This window comes from Durio zibethinus, chromosome 15 (assembly GCF_047325235.1).
Source record: "Durio zibethinus cultivar Kanyao isolate XHJ-2024 chromosome 15, ASM4732523v1, whole genome shotgun sequence".
NCBI lineage: Eukaryota > Viridiplantae > Streptophyta > Magnoliopsida > Malvales > Malvaceae > Durio > Durio zibethinus.
The window spans coordinates 20386578-20409760 of record NC_143176.1 but is presented as its reverse complement, the minus strand read 5'-3'; the positions used below and the strand labels follow the sequence as shown (position 1 = coordinate 20409760).

The 23183-nt window shown below is 30.5% G+C and overlaps 4 protein-coding genes and 1 pseudogene across 5 annotated transcripts; 1 reads left to right on the top strand and 4 right to left on the bottom strand.

The window, feature by feature from the left end:
* The first annotated feature begins 2517 nt into the window (after positions 1-2517).
* LOC111301267 (uncharacterized) lies at positions 2518-3790 on the top strand. Its single transcript, XM_022896814.2, has one exon. It carries the CDS (start codon positions 2718-2720, stop codon positions 3591-3593), a length of 876 nt encoding a protein of 291 aa, XP_022752549.2. The 5' UTR covers positions 2518-2717; the 3' UTR covers positions 3594-3790.
* Positions 3791-6314: 2524 nt separating this feature from the next.
* LOC111301265 (N-carbamoylputrescine amidase) lies at positions 6315-11234 on the bottom strand. 2 transcript variants are annotated; one of them, XM_022896810.2, is made up of 9 exons: positions 11009-11234; positions 9072-9120; positions 8142-8233; positions 7834-7985; positions 7696-7742; positions 7566-7599; positions 7117-7283; positions 6738-6834; positions 6315-6658 (listed from the first exon to the last, which is right to left on the bottom strand). In XM_022896810.2, exons 1-9 carry the CDS (start codon positions 11095-11097, stop codon positions 6483-6485), a joined length of 903 nt encoding a protein of 300 aa, XP_022752545.1. In that variant the 5' UTR covers positions 11098-11234; the 3' UTR covers positions 6315-6482. The 2 variants fall into 2 exon arrangements, with proteins under 2 accessions (XP_022752545.1, XP_089600872.1); XM_089744746.1 differs by lacking the exon at positions 11009-11234 and adding an exon at positions 9982-10004.
* A 902-nt stretch (positions 11235-12136) lies between these two features.
* On the bottom strand, positions 12137-15032 carry LOC111302085 (uncharacterized protein At2g27730, mitochondrial-like). The gene is made up of 4 exons (XM_022898024.2): positions 14907-15032; positions 14263-14382; positions 12823-12861; positions 12137-12487 (listed from the first exon to the last, which is right to left on the bottom strand). Exons 2-4 carry the CDS (start codon positions 14362-14364, stop codon positions 12272-12274), a joined length of 357 nt encoding a protein of 118 aa, XP_022753759.2. The 5' UTR covers positions 14365-14382; positions 14907-15032; the 3' UTR covers positions 12137-12271.
* Positions 15033-18159: 3127 nt separating this feature from the next.
* LOC111302083 (uncharacterized) lies at positions 18160-19219 on the bottom strand (annotated as a pseudogene).
* A 647-nt stretch (positions 19220-19866) lies between these two features.
* Positions 19867-20683, bottom strand: LOC111302082 (uncharacterized). Its single transcript, XM_022898023.2, has 2 exons — positions 20478-20683; positions 19867-20282 (listed from the first exon to the last, which is right to left on the bottom strand). Exons 1-2 carry the CDS (start codon positions 20599-20601, stop codon positions 20005-20007), a joined length of 402 nt encoding a protein of 133 aa, XP_022753758.2. The 5' UTR covers positions 20602-20683; the 3' UTR covers positions 19867-20004.
* Between the last annotated feature and the right edge of the window lie 2500 nt (positions 20684-23183).

Below are 23183 nucleotides of genomic sequence, written 5' to 3'. Positions count from 1 at the left end.
CAAATTTATATATAATTTTTATTAAAATTTTAAATTATATTATTTTCATATTTTTATATTTTGTTCGTATTGCATTAATTTATTATGTTTAAAATTAACAAATTTAGTATATGGAAGCTTTTTACATTAATATTCTGCCTGGAAGCATATGAGTTTCTTCATTTCGATTCAAAAACTTGTTCTCAGGTTTTGGTGCACCCAATCAAAGCTGATGGACCACAAAAATAAAGACAAATAAAGTTTGATGCTCGCCGCTGCCGAAAGCCAGTGCATATTGTGGTGAAAGAAGATCGTACAACTGTGCGGCACCTCCTGTTTAGTACATTGGCAGATACTTCCAGAGGTGGTCTATATTGATATCCTGCTTACGCATACAAGGACAGGCCACCGAAAATGAAGAATCGCAAGCCAATCATATTCTAAAAAGCAAAAAGGAGTGGATATTTAAAAGGGATCGTTCAGAAAATTCCTAGTGCGTGTGGAAATGAAAGTTACAGGAATAGAAAAAGCTGAAAATGGCCACTTGACTGTGGCTCACTCTCTTATCTAATAATATAATTCAGGTTTGAACCAACAACTAGTTAATTTAATTAATTAAAATTTATTTTTTATAAAAAATTTGAATTTAAATTTTATTGATAATCTTAAAATTATTTTGAATGCATAATATAATCATTTATTTTAAATTATCAAATATCATATAATTTATTTTGATTTAAAAAATTAAACAACTTATTTACTTCAAAAAAATTTTCTTACAAAAAAAAAATCTAGGTTTGGAAGTTTTGCTCCAAATGGCTGGTCACCTTGAATTGCCATGGTCCTGAAATTAATGAAATCCCCAACTCTTCCAAAAGAAGTTAAACGTTAAAAAGGAGGGTAGTGGTTTATATCAATTGTACTAATTTGGGTAGGCTTCAATAACTCTGGGAGCCGACAGCAGTTTCTGAAAAATACTATAATGGTCATGGTGGACCTGGTAGTTAAGACTTTAAATCCTCTAACCAATGGCTTAACCTCATTAAAAAACAAAGAAAAGGAAATTGAATGTTAGAGGCTTAGCGAGACCAATTTTTTATAAGATGATGTGAAGATGTGGAGGGTGCAAATTATTCTACAAATCACATCAATACATTCTGGACAGCATCATATATTTTTTTTAATGGATGGAGTTCAAGGACAAAGATCGTGGGTTCAAAGCCTCCTCTTATATATTTTTTAAAATTTTCTTAATCACTAAACAAAAGAATTGAAGACATTGCTACATGGCATTTTATGATTGGAAGCAAAATGTTGCTATGACAAGATGTGTCAAGCATATAAGAGAAAATTAGATGGAAAAAACTATTAATGAATCATAAAATATTAATTTATTAATGAGTAAAGTAAAAAAATATAAAAATCTATAAAAATAAATATTTATAAAGTTCCCATGTTTAATTAATTAAATAAAATAATTTCTCAAAAATAAATAAAAAAAGAATTAATAGGGTTTGGTTTTTTTTTTTTTTTTTTTTTTTTTTTTTTTTTTTTTCAGGTTTGTCTTGCATGATTCAATGATTCATGAACAAGATCCGAACAACTTCCAAAGTTGAAAAAAATCGGTATAAAATCAGTCAAATTTGAAAAAAAAAACTTTTGGATGAAACACAAAACCTTAATATTAACAAAAACTAAAATTTTATTTGTTAACTATGTTTTAAGATCCGCCTTCTACAAAATATGCAATTAAAAAATCAACTTTGTCTTATGATTCACCATTAATTTCAACTTATCTTTCCTCACGAAAACCTCCATGAAAAACAAAGACAAAAACTTCAAACCAAGCAATCTAGGTTGGAGTTATTCGCTGGGTTTGGAGGACATTAGATGTCGTGGATCCAGGTGGAGCTTTTTCGCGTTGAAGAAAATGGTGAAATAGACTTTCATAATTTCAAATTTATTCATTATAAGATAATATTTCACGATTCCTAGATAGCGTATAAATATTATATATTTATAGTATATCAAATATAAAATTAAATTAAAAAAAATCAAAATATTTGGCACTACTTAGTTTGCCATTAGCTTCATTCAGTCTAGAACCTTGCTAGAGTCATGAATTTCTCTGCTTTACCTTTTTTAAGCTTGAACCCTTCTTTCTTTCATGTGAAACAAAAATCTAAATTTAGTTGTTGAAAAGTTGAAGTCCTAAGCCACACAACCGTGACAATAGATAATGCTCTTGCTAGTGCTACAATTCTAGCACATAATAAAAGGTTATAAAAAACTTTTAAAATTTAATTTAATTTATTTATACAATTATTTTTAAAATATAACATTCAATAAATTTAAAATTTAAATTTCTTTAACCTCTTTTTCAATTCTAAAATTATGACTTCCTTTATACAATAAAGAATCATAAGCAAATAGTAAGTTAAATGTCCAAAGAAGTACTCAAAATTTTACAAAAGTATAGTGACCACCAAATTGACTCCAACCTTCTTAACCACCCATCCTTATTCCACTCCACTAGAAGAGGTACCCAAATTAGTAGCATCTCCCCTTTGATTGTTCAATCCATTTCTTTTCTCTCTACCTCTCCCTCTTCACTCTAACCCTCAAAAGAGAAATTAAATCTCTTTATATTTCCTTCCTTGCTGCTTGCTTGCTCTTTATTTTTTTTCTCTCTGGTTTAAGTATCATCTTTCAAAGAGAAAATAGTGGAGAGCCAAGCCATGGCTACCTGTGGAAGCCTTCAACACATCTTTGAAAAACCATTACCAGAAAGCCCAACTCTGCTTGAATCCCTCTCATCATGGAACCAAATCAAGCCAGATATTAAACCTATTGAGCAATCTTCTTTCACTGAAATCTTTGGTGAGCTTCATTTCAAGGAAAATTCTCAATCATCCTCAGCCTGTTCCTGTCCCATTTCACCATTTTCTTCTGCACCTATAATAGATTTGGATCCCCAAAACAGTACATTCAAGCTCTCCAGGAACGATTCTTTCCGTGGAAATGATGAAAACGATAGATGTTCATCACCCCCAGAGTTTATTTCAAGCACCCCAAAGATCATCAAGTACAGTACCAGTAATTGCCACAAGAAGAGCGAAAGCTTTTCATTGAACTCTGAGAGCCTGCAGCTATGCACTGAGGGACTTGGTTTTGAGAGCTCTGATGAAGTGGAGGACATGAAAAATGAGATGAAAGAAGACTGGCAAAGCAAAGAGCAGAAAACAAGTAGTATTATTGCTACAAATAAGCATACAACAACAGAGAATTTGTATGGTGAATTCAAGAGGTCAAGAGTAAGTAATGTAGGAGAATTTCCACCACCAATTTCTTGTATTGGGAAGAGTGGGAAGCCATGGGTTTGCTTTAAGTCTTACAGGGAAGACGGTAGGTTTGTGCTGAAAGAGGTAAGGATCCCAACACAGGAATTCTTGCATGCATTTAGGGAAGATGGGCGCTTGAAGCTGCACTTTGTGCAGCCAAATGATGAAATATTCTTGGAAGAGGAAGAGTTTGAGGAAGAGGATGAAGTAGAATATCTAGAAGAAGGAATCAATGATGACATCGATGAAGGTAAAGAGAAATGGCAAGCCTGATAACAGTCAGAAAATGAAGTTTATTTAGCCAAATTGCAATATGAAAAAAATGTTTTAAGTAGATTTGCATGCATATATTAGAAAATGAAAAAAAAAGAAAGAAAAAGAAACAACCTTTACTTGTGTATTTTAGTTCTCAAGGATATTGTTAATTAATAACTACAGAAGTTTACCTGCTATCTACTTGATAATTTTGTTTTTGTTTTTATGGTTTCGTAGCTGCTTCGGTTTCATTTTGCTATCCCCTTCTTCAAATTTTAAATATTTTTTATTAACTAATTTAAAATTAAAAAATTGCACAATCTAAAATTTAAATATCTAATTTATTAAAATGATTACATAAAACATCAAATATGTTTTTTTTATTAAATTCATATATGATTTTTGAAAAAATTTTAAATCATGTTATATTCAATTTTTTTTTATGTGTATGTTATCACCGGCAAGTACATCTTTATACTTTGAAATTTTTTTTTGAACATCTCTAAAAATTAAAAATAAAAAATTTACGTGTACACTTTTTTTATCGGTAAAATTAATAAAAATAATAACAATTTTTTAAATATATATTATAAATAAATATTCAGAAAAAATAAATCCTGAATCTATATGTCATAATATAATATGTCCAATCTCAAGTCCTGCTATCAAACATTTATGATTTGCTCAGACCAATGAGTGCCATAATGCCTAAAATTGTAGAACTTGTTCCAATATTGATGTGACAAGTTCATTTTCATTCAGCTTAGTTTTCGAGTGTAACGTCCCAAAATCTGCCTTTTATTTCAATAATTCACTAAGAAGTAACCATATGGCTTTAGATCCCTCAAAGTGAGATTAGCATTAGAATTTTTATAACTAATTCATGCATGTCACAAATTGGTGCTTGTATTTATTTACTTTTCTTTTCTTTTGGCAAAATTGTGAGTTTGAAACTCAAAATTCTAATTTTGCATACCTTACCTCATCTTTATCACTTTGATTAAGAATTTATAGACAGTCAAATTGAGGAACTTCCAAGTTATGAAGAAATGGAACCATAAATTTGGGCATTTTCAGTTAGATGCAATATTTATTCAATTGTTTTTTCTCATACTCAAATTTATACTTTGAAATGTGAACAAATCGAGCCAGATGCATTATTTAAAAAAAATATATTATTTTTTTATCTAAAATTTTTTGATATGCGATAATCATTTTGAATCTTAATTATTTAAAAATCGAGTTGAATCGGATCTTATGAAAGATGCAAATTCTCTTAATACTTATTTTTTTTATTTACAAGACTCAAAATCAAAATTTTATTTAACGAAATCAAACTTCTTATCATTCGAACTAACAAGTATTAAAAATTATTATTAATTAATGAGGTGCGGAAGAAAGTTAAAAAGTGTGAAAAATGTGTGCCCGCTGCCAAGAAGGAAAATGAAAGCACAACCTAATAAGCTGACGAATTTGTTAAAATTTTATTTTTTATAAAGAAAAAAAAGTTTCAAGTGCAAAAGCTAAAAAAAAAAAAAATCAACAGTATTGAACGAGATCGTAAAAGACATGCAAGATGGATTTTTTTTTTTTTTTTAGTGTTCATTTGAAGTTTGAATGTGATTATTGGAGTACTATAACGGTTTAAACATCACGAAAAAATTTCAATGCCACAATCAAACTTCAATTCCATAGACTTATTGAAGCTGACACTGAAATATCTAAACAGAAGACCAATTTTCAGATTTTACGGCGACATTATTTCTTTTTTTTTTACAAAAAAGATGATAATCTAAGAATAAAAAATAGAAACTTGAGATTCGAACACTATTTTTTCAAGTTACCAGCAAAATTGGAATGTGAGAGCAAACGAATAATGTTTTGTAAGCTTTGAAATTGTAAGGGCAGTTAAAAATTTGGAACTTGAATCCAAAAGATTAGCTTCAACCTATTCAACAAGCATATATAAACTTGAATTATCACAAAACAAGCATATGTCAAATCGTTAAACAATTCCCTTCCGATCGGGAAGATAAGAAATTTGAGAACAATCTCAATAGACACGTTTTATCTCCGGTGAATGGCTAGCAGGCAGATTTTGGGGATCAGCGAGATCCATTTCGATAGCAAAAGGCTTAGAAGAAAAAAGAGATTTGGATATCAAACGAGCCAAAGGTAAAACTGGTAGTACTTTGAACCACTCGATGATACGATAAAGTGGTCCACTAGGCAAACCTTACAAGTTAGTATCCTCTAATGGATAGCTCAGGACCAACGGGATGCTACCAACTTCGTGATTCTGCTGCTTTGCTACACAAAGGGACCCATAGGGGTGGCAGAGGGCGGCGGGCTGATAGAATCTGCAGGAAAAGAACGGAGAAGGAAAAGCAGAAATGGTAAAGATAAGGAGAGCAGAAAAGAGGGGAAGATTGATCAGAGAATTTTTCTTGTTTGTTTTCATTGCATGGGCGTGCTAAATAACATGCTGCAAGTAACGGTTTCGCGGCAGCTATCTGGCTATTGGTTTTAGTTATCCAAGGTCATTCCTATTTGTAACTTCCCAAGTATTTTGACTTTCATCCCATTACAAAAATCTTTGACCTAAGCAGGGCTCTTCTGCCATGTTTGGAGCCTTGGCCCCTGGACTGGTAAGCCCCATGCCCCTGACTCAAGTTCGCATCGCGGGTGGTATTGGGAAGAATAAAGTAGTTGAGAGACCGGCCAGAAACACAAACAGTAAGATCACTGAAAATTTTGGTTTTTCTTATTGATGTTATTTCATATTAATGGGAAGTCATCTAAACATGTCATTCTGTTCTTTCAAGTCTTGAAAATAGGACATGGCAGCGAAGGGAACACTCACTGATCATCTCTACAACAACGAAGTGATGGTAACGCGGCTCTGAATCATGATGATGGGTTTCTGCCATCTAATGTCAGAAGCACCTTGTATAAATCAGGCCGTCGATCACGAAACACTCCCCAGCTACTTCTCTTGGATTTGATTTTATCAAGATCAAACTGTGCAATAAGAACAGCTTCCTCTTTGTCATTAGCAGCTGCAACAATTTCCCCAGTTGGTCCTGGAATCAAAATTTTGATATTCAGACTTATTTCAGACAGGTAAAGTTGATGAAAAGAAAAGAATCATCAAACTCATACCAGCTATAAAGGAATTGCCATAGAACGTAATCTCACTATTTCCATGTTCTGTCTCAATTATTTCCTTTCCAATGCGGTTAGAAGCTATGAGAGGTACCTAAATAAAGACAATATCCTTTAAGCCTTTTATATGCTAGCAGTTCCTCTCTAAATTTCATAAAAAAAGAATAATCAGGATAATTAATCCTCAGTTACAATCACTAGAAACAAAATGTCTTTATCCAACAAAATCTATCCTATTACAGGAAATTAAAAAGTAACTAGAAAGTCAAGAAAGGGAAATCTGAATTTCAAAGATCTCATCACAATTTAACCTAAACACAATAAAAGCAATTACAATGTTGAGACAAAATGCTAGTCCAGCAGTCTTGTAACTTACCACATTTGCACCAGCATGCCCTTGCATCACTCGCTTCCAATGATCACAAGAATCAAGTCCTTCATCTTGTGGTTCAGAGCCAATAGCCGTAGGGTAAAACAATATCTCAGCACCTTGCAAAACCATAGCACGGGCTGCCTCTGGAAACCACTGATCCCAACATATGGCTTAACATGCAAAATCAAGCAATTGCTTTAGGTCATCTTCCACATCTTTATTTTGCAGGTAAATTGATCAAACAAACAGACACAAGACTGCAATTACTTTATGTTGCCAAGTGCCAATTTTGACCCCAGAATAGAGACTGTGATTGCAAACAATAATTACAAGTTACACCATACTTTGAGTCATTCAAGTGACAGATGAACTATTTTAAAAAAATTTTCAAGCTGAACAAGAAAAGATTAAGCGGAAGTGTAACATCGTCAAAAAGGAAAAGAAGCTCTTACCAACTCCAATCTTTGCAAATTTAGTCTGGAAAACCTGTTACCAATGGAATCAAGACAGATCGACATAAAACCTCAAAGTTCTGAAACAAATGTTAGTATCAGTTAAACTCAGGTTTTACTAGGCACCTACCTTAAAGCCTGTATCACCTGGATTAAAGTAGAACTTTTCCTGGTATCCTGAACGAGTGGAGAGGAAACTCAATATTAATAATTAAAATACATATGAATGATCTCATATTGAAGTGAAGCATTCCCTTTTAAATTAAACCTGGTCCATCGGGGATATGAGATTTCCTGTATAGTCCAAGATCAGTCCCATCAGCATCAATGACAGCTACAGAATTGAAATGGGCATTGTTTGCCTCTTCAAAGAAGCTAACAGGTATCACCACACCCAACTCTTTTGCAAGTGCCTGCATCCTGAAAGCATGTACATGGGCCAAAACAAGCCCGATTGAGTAAATAATTAGAAGCTGGAAGTGAAGGCCAATTTAGTTGTTCTTATATGAGAAAACAAGAAATAGATACAACCAATCAACTTAAATATATAAGCCAATCAGTAGGCAGTAATGTTACCTCTGAATGGTAGGGTGATCCTTATAAGGCTTAGCTCTCTGAAAGAAATCCTCCCTTTGTGCTTGACAAAAGTAATAACCCTCAAATAATTCCTGAAGACAAATAAAGACATAAGAATGACAGCTAAACAAATATCAAATAATAAGGAATTTGTCAGACTGAATCAATCAGACTAGCACATTTCTATTGTACCACCAATTACAGTATGCAGAAACAGAATTGCAGATGTATTGGAGGACATGAGAGAAAATTCTGTGGTAACATTAAAATTAGAGCCATTTCTTGTTCAAGTCTCCATTTTAGAAAGCCAGGATTTCACAACAACTATATCATTAAGGGAGCAACTTTCCATCCATTAAGAAAGAATCTAAAGTAGCAGCAGTACCTTATCATAAACTGTTTTCCCAGAAAAATTTTGAAATCCCTCTTTGTATCAGTTTTTTTATGGCAGATATTCTAATCTAGTTTATTATGTTATATATCAGAAGCAGTACCATGAACAAAGTCTGTTCATCTTAGTCTCAGTTTTTTTTTATTTTTTTATTTTTTTTAGCATCACAACTTGTTTTCTGGTTCCTATTGATGTTTCTACCTGTCAAAGATATGAACATTTTCTGTCATTTTTTCTGGATTAATTTCTTTTCCAGCACTAATCATTTTTTAGTTATGGCATGTATTGCATTGTTCATTTAATTATTCATGCAGATGGTTCAGCATTAGCAAGATAGATGATGTGTCACAGTTGAGGGGTGGTCTAGAAGTTAAACAGCCATAAAGATGCAAAAAGAAAAAAAAAAAAAGCTGTAGCTTAAAAAAGGCATTTACTACACACGCTATACTAGAAATGTTTCACCAAGAAAAAGGAAATCATTTCTTAGGAAAGACTGAACACTTTAGGAGCCAAATATATTAAAATTCAAGAGGACATACCTGAATAAGAATGATATCCGCTCCCTTTCCGTGAGCAGCCCTAACCAACCTGCATAGAGGAGAGTCATTTTAGGTTACTCATGTAACAAGCAAAAGAGAAGGTTGGAAAAAAAGCGTGCAAAATGTGCTAATCATACATTGAGAGGTAAAGCATGGGGAAGTGAAGAAAATATCATATAAATTAGAGAGGGAAAGTGGAGTATGCTACACAGAAAAAAGAAGACAACCACACCAAAACAAACCCTTCCTCACTACAAGAGGTCAATTACAGGAATCTATTGCATCAATATGCTCCATTTAGAACTATACTGTCAATAAGCTAGTAAAAAGATCCCCTTTTACATTTAACAGCTAAGTCTTCTTTAGTCTTTCCTCCCCATTTAACATGGCAATATGGCATCCTTCACTAAGTTAATATTCTTATTGGAACTTGTAGACCTTGCCTCACATGTCCAAATCACCTTAAATGTTTTATTTTTCTCTGATTTTTACCATCAATTAGCACCACTCCCACCTTTTTACACATGTTACCATTTCTGATCATGCCCCTTTTTGGATATACACCAATCTATCTTAGCATTCTTATCTCTACTACCTTCAAATGGCAATGCCAAAAAAACTTATTTGAGCAAAAGAAAAGGGACCAGAAAACAGCCTAATTACAAGTATGACTTGTATAAAGATGAAAGTCAGATCAATGCACTTCAAACATTCACATGCAATGGCTGATCAGTATTAGAAATATTAGTGTGATTTAACAAAAAAAGGTTTTGAAACTCCAAGGAAAATAGATACAAATATTTAAACACTAAGAGATTGAAAGCTATTGGAGATATAACATCCTAACAAAGCTCTCTATTTAATGAAATCAAGATGTAAGCGGGATCTCAGTTAACATATCCATGAGTACCTCATACGCATGCTCGAAAAGCTGCTGTGGACATGCACACATGCACTGTGTGTTAAAAATGTGGACAGAGACAATCTTTCATGGGATTAGAATATGCAAAATTTTGCGGCATTAAAGAATTTGTGAACATCATACTAGATAGTTCAAGACTTAGAATCCCGTTTTTCAATTTGGTGAGTAAAAGTATCAATATCTTCCCAATTGTTTCCTTGAATTGAGTTCAAAATTCCAAGATGAAAAGGATCAACCACAACAATAAGGCAAAAGAGACAGGTATCCTAAGAAAAGATGGCACCAGCTAGGAGGAGAAAGTAGCATTAAGGATCATAACAGTTGTCACTATTTAAGACTTAAAATAAGATTTATAGATTGAGAATACCAAATTTCACAAATGTGCTGCAGAAATATGAAGAGCTAAAGTGAAATGTCACATTCAAACTCTTTTATAAAAAAATTTATCAGAAAACAGAAGCCAAAATGAAATTGATGTTCAAGCCAAGGAGATGAAAATAAAATTCAATAGAGTTTTTCCACCCATGCTGTGAGCTTAAAGCCTTCTACATATAAGTAAATTCAGGCATTCACTGTCGTTAGGTGTGAAGCATGAGTAACCACGCAGGAAAAGGCACCAAGAAGGCAATAACTCTAGCTTACCCCCAACAAAGTTCAAACCTGGACAGTTTAATAAAGCAAATTAACTTGAAAAGAGTGGATAACCATGATCAGTCTCTCTATCACTTTTTTATGGTTCTCATATAAGAATCAAGCAACCAATTTACAGGCTCATATAATATGAAATTGAAGCGTCCAAAACTCATCAAAATTGATTAAAAGAAGAATAACAAAAACAACCCACAAGACCAATATATATGAAAACCAAGGAAATAACTTTGACAGATTCCAGGAGTATCAAAGCAAATCCAAAATCTGGGTTCAATCAAAATTTCAAATTAACTAAAAAACACCCCCAACAAAAATACGATGGAATGAGAAACGAAACAAAAACAGGAAGAGCTAAGAAAAGAACCTCTCGGCAGTAGCGAGATTGGTGGGGACATCATCGGTACAAGCGAATTGCAAACCTGAAACAACCACTTGTCTCTTTCCCTTCTCCATTTCTTTTATTATTATTATTATTATTAATATGCTTTGCTTATTCTTTTCTTTTATCTCAGACCTCAAAGACAGCAGCTGAGTAGCGGGTAGCAAAGTTAAGTTGAAGTGCAAGACATAGTCCTGTATCTCACTTTAAACCTTTCAACTTGCAATCCCATTCGTATAAAATAAGGTTAAGTCGGTCTCGTCAGTTTTTGCTGTAACTTTTTTTTTTTTTTCTTTTTCTCATTAGGCGTCTTTCGATGCTAATAATATCTTTATTTTATTTCAATGGGTTACAGATTTCAAGTATGAATGTTACGTTTTTTTTTTTTTTTTTTTAACATGTAAATTAGGTTTTTAACTTTACTACATTTAATAATAAGATTCAAATTTTATTTTCGTCAACATTTTGTATCATTGTAAAGTGAAATACTAATCTATAACAATAAAGGTTATGAATTTTCAATTTATGAGAACAGTATGGTATATAACAATAGGGGTTATAGATTTTCATTTATGTGTAATATGAAATTCCTAATAGAGGAGAAAATCACCAACCAGGTTAAATATGCTATCAAGTGATAAATATTAACCAATAACAGTGTACCGAAAGTATTAACTTATTTTTTATAAAAAAATACAACTCAAAAATAAAAAAAATATTGTAGTTATCGAACAGGACGAAACCTTCTATTCCTTTGTCTTTCTAATATCTCCTTTGTCTTTTTCATATCGGGTTTAATCCGTTCCTATCATTCAGTGGAAGAGAAAAGAGGAAATAATGGAATGTTTAAGCCTTGCTTAATAGCATCCTGATAGATAACCGATTACCATAACTTATAAAGGAAAAACAAAGAGAACTTAGTCAAAGTTCTTAGATGGTGTAAAATCTCAAATTACTTTTATTCCGAAATAATGAAATATTCACTGCCTGTCTGTACCCTAATCTACAAACTCGAATTAGACCAATTAAAAGAAACAAAAAAAAACAAAATGGAATATCATGATTTTGTTCTTTCAATTTCAATTTTTTTTTTCTTTGAGATCAAAGAACCAGTAAATCAAACACCTCTGTTGTCATATCAAGAAACAACATAAACTGTTTGCAAGAAGTCTGGATTATTTTCAACTACAGAGTAGTAGGGTAACTATTCATGCCATGTTTCACTTCCAAAATCCTGTGAAATTAACCTCAGTCATGGACTTCTTGCTTCTTGTCTTTGGATTTGAGATACCATCCCAGAGCACCAGCAGAGGTTATAACACCAGCAAGAACTGCATAGTTCCGATACTTATCAGTTGATATTTTCTCAGTTGCTGCCCCTGATGTTGAGGTAGAGCTGGTAAACTTAGCATCAGTCACAGAAGCCCCTGAACCTGCATCTGGTTTCTCCTCTGGTTTGGGTCCCTGAATATTTCAACAATTCCTTGAATATATAATCCGTATTTGTTACAAAATAACTCAAACTTTTAAGTGTTTAAATGTGGCAGGCAAAACCGTCGGCATTTGACTTGAACATACATAGTTCCTCTAAATACTAGACAAAATGAAGCATGAAGCTTTGTGGGCATTCATAGTGGCAAGTGTTAGTGCATGTATTATCAGCTGTTGTATAATATTTTTTAAGGGAAAGTATTACCCGGATAAAAGGAAAAAACAGTTAAAAACTCTTTTAAGCATCTAATCCACATTCTACAAAATTTAGGTCATAATAGATCAAGATAACAATTATAAGAGCATACCTTGCGTGCAAGTTTCTCCAATTTCTCTTGCTCAATTTTCTAAAATAATATAACTTTTTGTTAGTACATTAACAAATCATAACACAGAAAAACAAAGTAAATACTCATGGTCAAGGACATTTTGCTGAATCTGGATCATGATAAGAGGGCAAATTGGAAGGGAAGCAGAAGAGTGAGAGAGCAAGAAACGAATAACAAGATCAACTTGCGATATTTAGACACAAACAATCATTTATACAAACTTCTATAATGCATAACATAAATAATATAACATATAAAAGTACAAACCACTTGAGCATCATTGATTACTGTAAATCTATAATATTGTTTCCATTTGCATCGTGTGCATATGAACTCGTGTGCAAATTAAAATAGACAATTTCAAAGAAATTACAATGCCCAAAGGAGCAATGCATGCCCTCCAAAATGCTAAATAATAAGACTCTTATGTGAGAAAAATAAGAGAGGGAAGACATTCACAATAATCAACAGATGATGGCATCATTTTTCGACTATTAGTTGATGCAATGAGGGGGAGAAAAAAAAAGGAAGAGAAAAAACACTCAAACCCCTGCTGTTTGCGAGAGAGCAAGAAAAGACATTCCAAAGGATAGACCTAAAGCTCTCCAGTAGTCATAAAAATTGAATCATCGTTAAATAGAACCAGATTATGTAATCAGCAACAAAATTATCATCCATAAATGAAAGAGTATTTAAGCGATATCAGAGGCAAAGAATCTATGTTAACAAAATTATCATCCATAAATGAAAGAGTATTTAAGCGATATCAGAGGCAAAGAATCTATGTTAACAAAAAGGCATACAACCCACATTACAAAACTCAGAGAGGATAGGACAAAAGAGGTTATGGATGTGTTCCTATCTATTTTAGAACTAGACTAAACTGCTATCAAATATATTAGCCACCAGAAAGACCCAGATAGCACAGTTAGAGGCATCCAAATGTCTCTGAATATTTCAATCTTCACAACCATAAAAACCATGATAACTAGCGTCACATTTTGCATGTAATAGACCAACACGTTCTAGTGACAAGATCCTTAGATATCCCTTGTCACTGCTAGGCCAAAAATGGTTGATACCAGTTCCTTTCATCCAGACCTTAGATCCTTACAGTGTACCCTTCTCTTATAGAAGGATTATGAGCAACATCAACTTATTCATAATCCCAAGTTGAGTAAAATGCTAGCAAAAGGAAAAACAATTGATAGGCCTACAAAAACAAAACCCTTGTAGGAAAGACAATTTTTTTTAAAAATGTAAAAATAATACAACCTATAGGAAACAAGGAAATTGAAAGCAGTTTAAACAAAAATGTTTATCAGAATGTTAAAACAACCTCTGAAACCTGAGCTCACACCAAAACAACAATGTTTATGTGCAAATGATAAATGGAAAAAGCCTGTAACGAATGTGTACCTTGATGTAAACATTTTCCGCAGCCTTTTCCTCCTCACTCAGTATTTTCCCACCACTCGAAAACCTGCGAGGTATGTATCTAGCGGCCATTCTGGTTGCCATAGTAGTTGCCTAAAAAACCTGCAACCAGCATATCAGAGACAATTACGTAACCAAACGTATAGAACTAATTATCACGTATCACCACTGTAACACAGAGTCAATTTCTATCAATGCGAGGATAGATATAGTCAAATAAGAACTACATAACCATGATTCATAACACTTGAAAATCACATCAACTTCAAATGAAGGTATCAACATATTGTCCTAAAACAATGAAAAACTTCAGGCTTCAAAGACCTCAATGATTAAACCATTTAAGAGTATTAGTCAAAAACGTTTTAAATACCCAATGAACCATCATCGGTAAGCATTTTAAACTAAAACCCAGATTTTCCCTTCCATTTCTGCGTTCAATTCATTAATCCTATAGTAACCCTGTAACAATTGAACCGAGCATTACACTACTTATTACATTAAATTAGAATAAACAAGCAAATTATTTTCCATAAAAAAAAAGCCCGTGACTTCCATTGAATCATATAAGCAGAATGAGAAAAAAAAAAAGCAAACAAAAATGGGAACAGAGAGAAGTCGCTTACCGAGCAGCTGAAGCAGTGAAGAGTAAAAAATTCTTCTGGAAAATGGAACGAGGGGGTTAGGTCTTGTAGAATTAATGTGTACTGTACAGGATTTGTAAGGAGGGCTTTTAAATGGGCCCGGATTTGGGTTGGTTTTACGGAAGGAAGCTCATCTGCCGTTTGATTAAAGAAATGGATTGATTCCTTCGAGACAGGTGTATGATGCTACCAAACAATAACTTCTCCTAAATTAAAATAAAATAAAATAAAAATTATTATTTCATAAATTGGTTAAAATATTATTATATATTTAATTATATTAATTTATTTATACATATCACCCAATAGCTAAACTTCATAAAAATTTACGAAATCGTCACTAATATTTTTTGTAAAGTGTGATTGATTATTTAAAAATATTATTTTTTGATAAAAATTTTAAAATTAATTAAAATTTACTAAAAAAAATTTAAGGCTACAAAACTAAAGTTAGATTAAGAAATATAATTACAAATTAGGAAGATATTAAAACCTTTACAATACTGTTCAAGTCGCTTGTTCAAAAAATGATATCAATTAAACATGTGTAATATTTTAATCTTGATGATGTAGTCTTTTTTTATATTTAAATTTAATTTCTTAAAATTTATTTATGAAAAATACTTTTTGTTATGAAATCAATATTATTATTATTATTTCGTATTCTATAAATTCTCAAACGTTTTGGCAGAATTTATAAAAAATCTTTATTTAAAAAATATTTCAAAAAAATTGACCATTTATAAAATTCTCAAAATTTTGTCATAAAATATTCTATTTATTTATTAAAAATGATTTTATGAATATTTTGACTCTTTGATGATATCCTAAAATTTATTAAGTAATTTGTAAGATTATCTCGACTTTTCGACGAGATCTTAAAAAATTTTAAACAAATTTTAGGATCATCTCAACTTTTTGACGAAATCTTAAATAAAATTCTTTTTTATTTATGATAATTAAGAGATTAAATTAAATATTTAATTAATTTTTATTTTAATTATTTCCATTATTTGTTATTTTTTACTATTTATTCTTTTATCTTTTTTATTATGTAAATGAATAATTTATTTAGTAAAAAAAATTCTTTTAATTTTTTGTTTTGGATTTTCCAAACTTTTTAGTGAAAATCCAAAAAATACTTTTTGTAGTAATTAAGAGATTATTTAAAGAAACACTTTGATTTATTTTTTATTATTTTTGCTTTTATATTGTTTAAATAAATCTTTATTTTAGTAAAAATAATTTTAAGATTATCCCAACTCTATGATGAAATTCAAAAAATTATATTTAATTACAATAATTAAAGAAAGCCAATCTCTTTTTTTTTTTTTAAATTACATTTAAAAGACTAACTTATACAATTCATTAGTTTTCATTTTTTTTATATTTATTATTATTATTATTATTAGAAAAAATTATTTCTTAAATTATCCCAACATTTTGGTGAAATTTATGCAATAAAATTTGAATTTCCTTAAATAATAATAATAATTATTATTATTATTATTATTGTTATTTAAGATTTATGGATATTATTTTTTTATTTTACCAAATCTACATTTTAATTTAACTTTATTTTATTTTTACTCATTTTCTGAAAAATGAATAATAATAATAATAATAATAATAATAATAATAATAATCATCATCATAAAAAACCAAAAATTAAAATTAACATAAAATAAATAAAATAATACAAAACAAAAAAAAAAAAAACTTGCCAAACGAGTCAAGTCAACACATTGATTGGAGCACAAGTCATTCCACAAGTTGGATGTTCCAAAACGGCGTTGTTTTTTATAATTTATAAAACACTTTTTTTAAAAAATTTTTCCTTTCCTTTCTCTCTCTTTCTAAAAACCAAAGCCCCTCTCTTTAAAAAATCCTCCTCTCCGGTGGTCATTGTGAAGCCCAGATTATGGTTGGTTGTTGTTATGCATTGATGGCTAAAATTTTCAATGGTATCGTAAAATTCAACAAAATCTAGTTTTTAGTGTGTTTTCCAATTTTTGGTAGCCAAAATCTTCAATCGATTGTAAAACAATTTTAAATTTCCAAATTCTAACGACCTAAAATAATTTCAAAAAAATCTAAAAAAATTTTCAGATTTCTCTTTTTTATTTTCTAAACACTTTTTCAAAATCATATTTTTCAAAAAAAAAATCTCAACCCTCATAGATTGAGAATTTTATTCTCGGGAGTTTTTTTTTTTTTGAATTTTTTTTTTTTTTTGTGTTTACTACTAGTTTCTTTGTCAAAGAAGATTGATTTTTTTTTTTTGTGCTTGTGTGTGTATATGTTTCCTTTTTTTCTTTTGCAGAACCTAGTAGCTTAATCCTCTATGTGTGCGTGTGTATTTTTTTTTTGGCAATATTTTCCACCTAAGTTTTCTTCCTGTTCCTTCCCTTATTTCTTATGTGAGTTAGCTCTATTTATAAAGTTGATTTGGAGATTAAATCTCAGATTTTTTGAGATAATTTTATGAACGTTTTGGTTTTTTTTTTAAGAAAAAATTATTTGGTGACCTAAAATTATTGGATTTCATACTATAAAAATTAGATTGGTATTAGAGAAAAAACACCACCATTCTAATAGTTTGTTTTTTGTTGTCAGAGTTTAAATCAATATATTTTTTTACTTTTTTATTAATTTCTTTTATTATTATATATGTTTTTGGACAAAATATGTGCCTACAATATCTTTTAAATATATTATGATGAGATAATGTGATATAACCTTTTAAAATCAATGGGATTTAAAACACTATTAATGATGTATTAAATACTTGAAAATGGATAATATCGAAATTGAACATTAAAAAGTTATTTACTTCAAAGAGGGTTTTTTTCCCTTTTATCATATGCTTCATTCGAGTTATTGAGTGGGGTAAAATTTAAATAGGAATTATATTTGAAACTAAATACTTTTCGTTAACAAATTTTTTTTCCTTAGTGTGAATTTGGATAAGATCTTTTTTGAAAAATCAAAACCCAAAAAATAAAAAAATATTAGTAATGAAAATCAAAATTTAATCTTAATCGAATTCATTTTTTAAAAAATAAATGAATTATTTTAACTATACCTTTCCAAGGACATCATTTATTGTTACTTAAATTTACTAATTTTCATTTATGTAAATAAAACTAGTTTTATTGTATTATAAGGTTATTAATAAATATGCTAAATATTGTTACTTAATTATTATTGTGAGACCTCTAGACAGATAATAGACTTCACAAATCAAAACAATAATAATATATAGCACTAAAGATTATATTATACAACTACCAAGCACGGAAAATCTCCATTTGCGATTTATTTTCCTGATCAATCACATGAAGAAAAAGGGGATCAACGGTAACATGACTATCCACGTGGACTTTGAACCTATGATTCCACCATAACACCTTTGCCTTACCACCAATATCCAGCTTTGCATCAAGCACCATCTCTCTTTTCGCCACGTCAGCAAAAAACTTCCCCGCGTGGTGAGCCAACTCCACCCCTTTCAGCCGAGTTGGCAGCTTCAGCACCTGGCACGACCGGGACGGCTGGGACCCTGCATTCACCTGAGCCGCCCCGAGTAACGACCCTTCATAGAGGATGGACATAGTGGTCGAAAAGTAATGGACAGGCGCGATGTTGGGGTTGGTGATGTGGAAAGTGAGGATCAGCTCGGCGTCGATGTGGGGAAGGTTGACCTTGAAGGAAGTGAGCTTGATTGAGATAAGGTGGAAAGTTGGGTCTTAGGTTTCGCGCTGAGGAGAGCAACCGCTGCCGTGGTTGATGTTGCTCCTACTAATGCGGAGGACCAGCTCCATTTTACCTTTTTGCCCATCGGTTTTGGTGGAAACTACGGATAACCTTTCTTTTCCCTTTTTAGGGGAAAGTTCGGAAATGGAGATAGACTGTGAGAGTGACGGATGGCAAGGCATAGAGAAGACAACAAGGTGGCCAATCGTTAGGTCGATGAAATTACAATATTATCCTCGCATATGGTAGACCTTTCTGGATTTTTAAGGGTATTGTGCAATTAAAAAATGACAATAACAAATCCAGGTGTGCAGCTGTCTGAAAACCATCCAAGGAAGATAAGACAAGTGGCAATAAGGAAGCATAATAATATTGGACCAGTTGGTCAAACTTTAGTTGAAAATTGAAATGAGTAAGATTAAGAAAATTTGAATATAAAAATGAATTAAAAAATTGTACAATTAGTTAATAAATACAAATAAGTAAAAATTAAAAAATTTATGTTTATTAATAAATATAAAAAATATTTTAATAAATAATTTTATAATAATTGAAGTAAAAAATCAATTATATTTTATTAATTAAAAAATATCATGTTTCTAATTACCTTAATTAGGGTAAAAATTAATTATTTTTATTAATTAAAAAGTATAAGTAATTTATTAATTAAAAAAGTAAAAAAGTAATTATATATTTTTAATAATTAAAAAATGATATTTTTATTAATTATTTTTCATAGCATTAATTGATAAATAATTTTATTTTAATATTTTATTTTGTAATTTTTGTTTGAGAGGAATGCTTGCCTCATCTTCCTTTATGTTAGAAAAAAAAAAAAAAAAACAAAAGAAATTGAAGAAATTAAAAGAGTGATACGTGGTTAAGCTAAAAGTTAGTTAAACTTGAATTGAAATGAGTAAGATTAATATTATGGATTGACAAGCTTTCAAGTTTGCGATGCAACAATTAGATTTTGACGCTCATTTACAGAATGAAAAGTCCGAAGTATATATATATATTAGATTGCAGTTTTTTGTATAAAAAACTAATAAGCTCATTAGTTTTTTTATAAACAAAATTGAAGTCTAAAAATTAAGGGAAGAAAGAACTCATGATGTAAATTTTGGATTTTACTAAAAAAGATGAGAGAAAGTTATCTTCTCTTGTGTAAAATGCCATGGAAACATTATATTAACGTTATTCTCATTCTGCACACTAAATAAAAAGGCTTTACATATTTTAATTAGTTTCAAGTAATAAGCAAAAGGTGTCAACCTAAAATCATTCAAACCTTCCAAACAGAAAAATGGAAAGAGATCAGATGCTACATAGAATATACAAAGAAGAAAGAGGTGAAGAGCGTTAAAACCAAGCAACTTGAGCCAATGCAGTTAATGCTGCGAGTGCCACTGCTATGATGATAATGATTATGGTTCACGGCACCGGCTACATACACAGGGATTACAGCTCCACCCTGCCCATCGGGTGACTTTGTCCCTCCAACATTATCGCCAGCAGCACCGCCTGCGCTGCCATGTGGATCTCCTCCTCCGCCACCACGCCTCCCTACAGCTTTGATCTCATGTTTGCCTCCTAGTTGAACTGCGAGTGACAATTTCTTTGGCACTATTGGTTACCAATATTTTTTTCGTGATTAAGGACTATAACAATAAAATTGTAGTAATTAAAATCTCTAGCCTAAGTTCCCAGCGAAACACAATTATTGAATTAATCGACAAAAACTTTGTTGAGTCAATTAAACAACTTTAATTGAAAACTAAAGCAGCTGAACAGTACCTGCATCCATAGAATTTTGAGGAAGTGCAAGAAGAAGATGAAGCTGAAGGGAGAGCAGCAGAAACAACACTCCCAGACCCAGCTGTTTGAAACTGATTGATTTTAGTTTTAAGCCTGTCACCATGATCAGTCTCACAAATTCGCAATCCTAGCTTGCAAATTTATCTGTTTCATGAAATCTACTGTCAAGTCATTTCCTATATAATACAATTCCATGTAATCAATCAGCGGAGCGGACACGTTTTCAACAGAAATTAACCATCAAATAATAATATTCCTTTTTCTTTATAAAAGTCGACAACATTCTCATTCTATGCTCATCCACTCGCAAGTGCATGTTGGGTCCAGTGGACCATTGATGCTTCGTTCGTACAATTATGGATGAAAAAAAATTCTTACCGTGATGTAATGCATGCGATGATCATAATTTTATCACATTTAATAAAATTTGTGATGAGTGATCGGAATTATTTTATTTTCTAAATAAAACAATAATTTTTTTTAAAAAAGCTTGCATTAGATTTATTTGTTTATTATTTTTTAACACAAAAATGAGTGAAAACATCAATCAATAATTTATAAAAAAAAATTTTAACTTAAATTTTTCATGTGAAATTTAAATGAGAAAAAAGAGTACGGATTCATTCCATTATTTTTAATTGATAAATGATTTTTATAGAATTTATTGAGATAAGGCTTTATTAAAAATATATATTTTATATATGGAAAGTTTTAGCAATATATTCTTCTTGCCTAAAAATCTAGATTCTAATTAAAGTCATTGAGCAATTTAAAGTTGAAAGTATATATTCTCTTAAAACCTTAAAAAATGATCATCACTAAAAATTAAAATGTTAAATGTAAAGTACTAAAGTATTAAGCAAAGCATAAGGAAATTTGAGTCACACCTTTCTCTTTTTCTCTTTTTCTCTTTTCATTAAGATTCCTCGACTAACCACTCTCTAGGTATATGCGATATTATTTTTACAGAGGTAAAAGTTTTTTTTACGCCAACAGACTTTAAAGCATTGCCGTACGTTATGGTATCGGTCAAAATGCTTCACTTATATTAAAATATAATACGTTAAAAAATAATTCTTTGTTTTAAATTTAATACAAAATAATATCAATTATATTTATTGGTTTCAATTAGTTTCAGTAAATTTCAATGAGATAATTTATTTTGATCAATATATGAATGTAAAATACATTTTGTAACTTAATAAAAATAAAACTAATGAATGAAATAATCCTTAAAATTTTGGTTTTTTTATTTTTTAGTGCAACTTATTTTTTTATACTTTATTTTTTGAATAAAATTCATAAATATTTTAATTTCTTTTAATAAAGCAATTGTGCATACTCTTTAAAGTTTAAAAATCTTAAAACTAAAGTTAATTACTTTTTCATCTTTTTGTTTTTATCTTAATATATTTTATATGAAAAAAAATGCTTACTTAAAAAATTAGATTAAGTGTTTAAAAATATCATAATAAATTGATGAAATTATTTATTGTACTTTTAAACTTATTTATTTAAATTTTGAAGTATTGTATATTTATTTTACATATTATTAGTAGTATTATTATGAATAAATTCATGGATATATATATATTTGTGTTAAATCGAAAAATTCGAAATAATATGTGAAAATAATTAATACTGATATATATAATTTTTTTTTAAAATTAAAATGTTGTATGATATGATATTAATAATTTTGGTTTAAAATTCAATAAATACAAATAAATTTTCTCAACATCACTGGAATTTTTAAAATTTAAAATTGAAATTAATAAAATGATATATATCTATAAAACATATTAAAAATTAAAAAATATTTGTCCATTTCCTAACCTTGTTTATGAATTAAAAATTTTCACTATAAATATATTAAAAAAAAACTCAATTTTCGAGATTAAAAATAACCACCACTCATCATATAATTCAATATCACATCTAAAAAAAAAAAAAAAAGCCTCCACCCAAAAATATAAAGCCAAACTTTATCTTTAAAACCAAGCTTAGCTATTAAGTTTACTCTTAAATATAGTATTTAATTAATAATCGCGTGATTTGTTGATAAAATATTAAATTGTTAATTTTAATAATTAAATTTTAAATTGTGACTATTTCAAATATAAATAAAATATAATAGTTAATGTAACCGAACTGATAAATTAATTAAATTCAAACGTTCATATGGCATTTGGATAGATTGAATCAGGCGCCTAATACATTATTAATGAAATAAAAGCACTCCTAGTTATCTTTTCTTTGTATGACGAAAAATTAATAATTCTCTATAAAATTTAACAATCCCTACTTACAAACGCCTGGAAAGAGAAAGAAAATGGAAAAATTATCCACCTAAGTTCTACATAAAAACATCTATTTAATTAAAATTATACGAGAAAGAAAGTGGCGAATAAGGCCAGAATCAGGTAATGTAAGGAAACGTAATTGAGAGTGCCACCATTGGAACCACGAGAGTGAGAAATGCGGGGATGATTCGTGGCCCCTGCGGCATACAGGGGAACTACAATTCCACCCTGCACGTAGGGTGATTTTTTCCCTCCACCGTTGCCTCGACCTCGAGCCCCGCCTCTTCCCCCACGTCCTCCTCCTCCTACGTGGCCGCCTCCATGACCACCTCCGCCAACGCCTCGCTTGTTTACAGCTATGATATTTTGCTTATCGCCTGAT

Bases quoted from the DNA above. Each gene is read 5' to 3' on its own strand.
- LOC111302082 (XM_022898023.2), bottom strand. From the start codon at position 20,601: ATGGTGACAGGCTTAAAACTAAAATCAATCAGTTTCAAACAGCTGGGT. The intron at 20,283-20,477 runs GTACTGTTCAGC...TGTCACTCGCAG, and splicing joins TCAAAATTCTATGGATGCAG to TTCAACTAGGAGGCAAACAT.
- LOC111301267 (XM_022896814.2), top strand. From the start codon at position 2,718: ATGGCTACCTGTGGAAGCCTTCAACACATCTTTGAAAAACCATTACCA.
- LOC111301265 (XM_022896810.2), bottom strand. From the start codon at position 11,097: ATGGAGAAGGGAAAGAGACAAGTGGTTGTTTCAGGTTTGCAATTCGCT. The intron at 8,234-9,071 runs GTATGTCCTCTT...ATTTGTCTTCAG, and splicing joins CGGATATCATTCTTATTCAG to GAATTATTTGAGGGTTATTA. The intron at 6,835-7,116 runs GTAAGTTACAAG...GTCTTTATTTAG, and splicing joins GGCATGCTGGTGCAAATGTG to GTACCTCTCATAGCTTCTAA.
- LOC111302085 (XM_022898024.2), bottom strand. From the start codon at position 14,364: ATGGCAACCAGAATGGCCGCTAGATACATACCTCGCAGGTTTTCGAGT. The intron at 12,862-14,262 runs GTACACATTCGT...ATATTATTTTAG, and splicing joins CGGAAAATGTTTACATCAAG to AAAATTGAGCAAGAGAAATT. The intron at 12,488-12,822 runs GTATGCTCTTAT...TGAAATATTCAG, and splicing joins TGGAGAAACTTGCACGCAAG to GGACCCAAACCAGAGGAGAA.